The sequence below is a fragment of the Charadrius vociferus genome, unplaced genomic scaffold (assembly GCF_000708025.1).
Source record: "Charadrius vociferus isolate BGI_N301 unplaced genomic scaffold, ASM70802v2 scaffold2299, whole genome shotgun sequence".
Taxonomy (NCBI): Eukaryota; Metazoa; Chordata; class Aves; order Charadriiformes; family Charadriidae; genus Charadrius; species Charadrius vociferus.
This window is the reverse complement of record NW_009650115.1, coordinates 22172-23941: the sequence shown is the minus strand read 5'-3', so window position 1 is coordinate 23941 and position 1770 is coordinate 22172. Positions and strand designations below refer to the sequence as shown.

The following is a 1770-nucleotide window of genomic DNA, read 5'->3' as shown; positions in this document are numbered from 1 at the left end:
TTCGGCTTCTTCCCACTCTCACCCGCTGCACTGAGAGCATTGCCGTGGCTCTGTGCCTGCTTTACCTACGGGTGTGTAGTATTTCTCTGAACCAAGAACCCCTTTGACAGCACCTCTCGGCCTTTTGCAGTCAGTCCTACCTGGTTCAACCCAGTCCACTTGTTAGCACAGTAGATCCTCTCTTCCTTCGTTGCTTTTTCCCTGACACGACTTGAGCAGCAAAGCTGCCTTAATGCTTGAACACCCAGCGCTGCACGATTGGCTGCAACGTTCTCCCTCGAAAGCTCCACCCAGCCGACGGTGCGTCTTGGATGCTCATGAATCTCTGGATTTCCTCATGTTTTCCACCCGTAACTCCACTGAATACCAGCACCTTCCTGACAGAGCGAGGGAATAATCACTGGACAGCACGCCTGACAGCGCTGTTGGCAAACCTCTGCCTCCTTGTTTGAGGCTTTCCCCTTTGAACCTGCCATGTCCTGGTTTGTCAAAGTCCTATGAAGCCTTGGGGATGTCAGCATTTTAACAGACCATCGTCTTGGGCGAAGCTCTGTCTTGCGGCTCGCTACCCGGTGCTGGAGGTCCCTCTGGAGGGAGAAGGAAAGGGGAGGAATCTTTTGAGGGATGTGTATGTGTGTGAAGACGCCCGTGTGAAACTCTCAGGGTAGCCAGAGGCTTTTTGGCTATAAAGTTGTTTAATACGAGGATGAGCGGACTGTGGCTTTTGTCGCAAGGCGCTGCTGCTTTCTTCCAGTGCAGTTCCAGACAGATGTGTAGCATCTTGGGTATTGTACCCCGTGGTTGAATGCGAGCATCCCGGGGACAGTTACCAATCCTCTGTTTTTCTTTTGTACGCAGAGTGGCCCCTCGAGCCCCAGCAGGTCCCGGTCGGTGACGAGCAGCTGTCATGATCTCTACAGCACCTCTCTATAGTGGGGTGCACAACTGGACCAGCACAGAGCGGATTCGCATGTGTGGCCTCAACGAGGAGAGGTGAGGTGCGTGGGCGGCATGGTAGAGGAAGGAGGGAGAGCGGGGAAAGTCAGTTAGGGATCTGGAGAGGCTACGGGGAGGGAGCTGGTGCTGGCTCAGCCTGTTCTTACTAGGGTGTAAAACAGACTGTGGTGCAAAAGAGCCGTGTGGGGGGATGGATGTGTGGTCAAATGGTGGCATTCTGTGATGGTCCCCACATCCCATGCTCCAGCGAGGAGGGCCCCAAAGCAGAGCGCGCTGGAGGTCTCTGCAGAGGAACCGTGGCTGTGTGTAGCTGTATTGCCTCCACGGCGCTGGGGGATGACGAGACCGAGTCATCTGCATGTGCTGGTGGCTTCACCAGACCTGCGCGGGAAAGAGCTTGACCCACTGCGCGCCAAGCTGCTAAGAAGAGCTTTTGGTGGCCCAGGGGGGTTAGCGCAGACCAAATGGTTAGATGGGAGAGTTGTGACAGGCTACCAAATAGGAGATTAGGGAGGATTAGTGGCTGGGAGGCAGAATCGATGAAGACGAGTTCCTGGCCTGCCCCGTGGCTTTGCATGGCCTTTTTATTCCCACAGCTCTGGGGTCTTGTTCTCAAAACTGATCTCAGTTTGTGGCTTCCTTGAGGCTACGACGCCTGTTCGGCGTATTTGCCATAGCTGGAGCCAGAGAAGGTTTACGGGCTCAAAAGCAGCGTGTGCCGGTCATTCCTTGCTGCGGATGTTGAGGCTTTTGGTGGCGACTCCTCCGAGGGCCGTTCGGGAGAGCGGCGGGACAGGGACGAGCTCGGGCTCT

The 1770-nt window shown here is 55.5% G+C and overlaps 1 protein-coding gene across 1 annotated transcript in view; it reads left to right on the top strand.

Annotated features, from left to right (window-relative positions):
- Positions 1 to 907: 907 nt before the first annotated feature.
- BCORL1 (BCL6 corepressor-like 1) overlaps positions 908 to 1770 on the top strand; it is a 19867-nt gene continuing 19004 nt past the window's right edge. Inside the window, exon 1 of the mRNA XM_009892373.1 lies at positions 908 to 993. Coding sequence (XP_009890675.1) covers positions 908 to 993 — 86 coding nt within the window. The remainder of the gene's footprint in view (positions 994 to 1770) is intronic.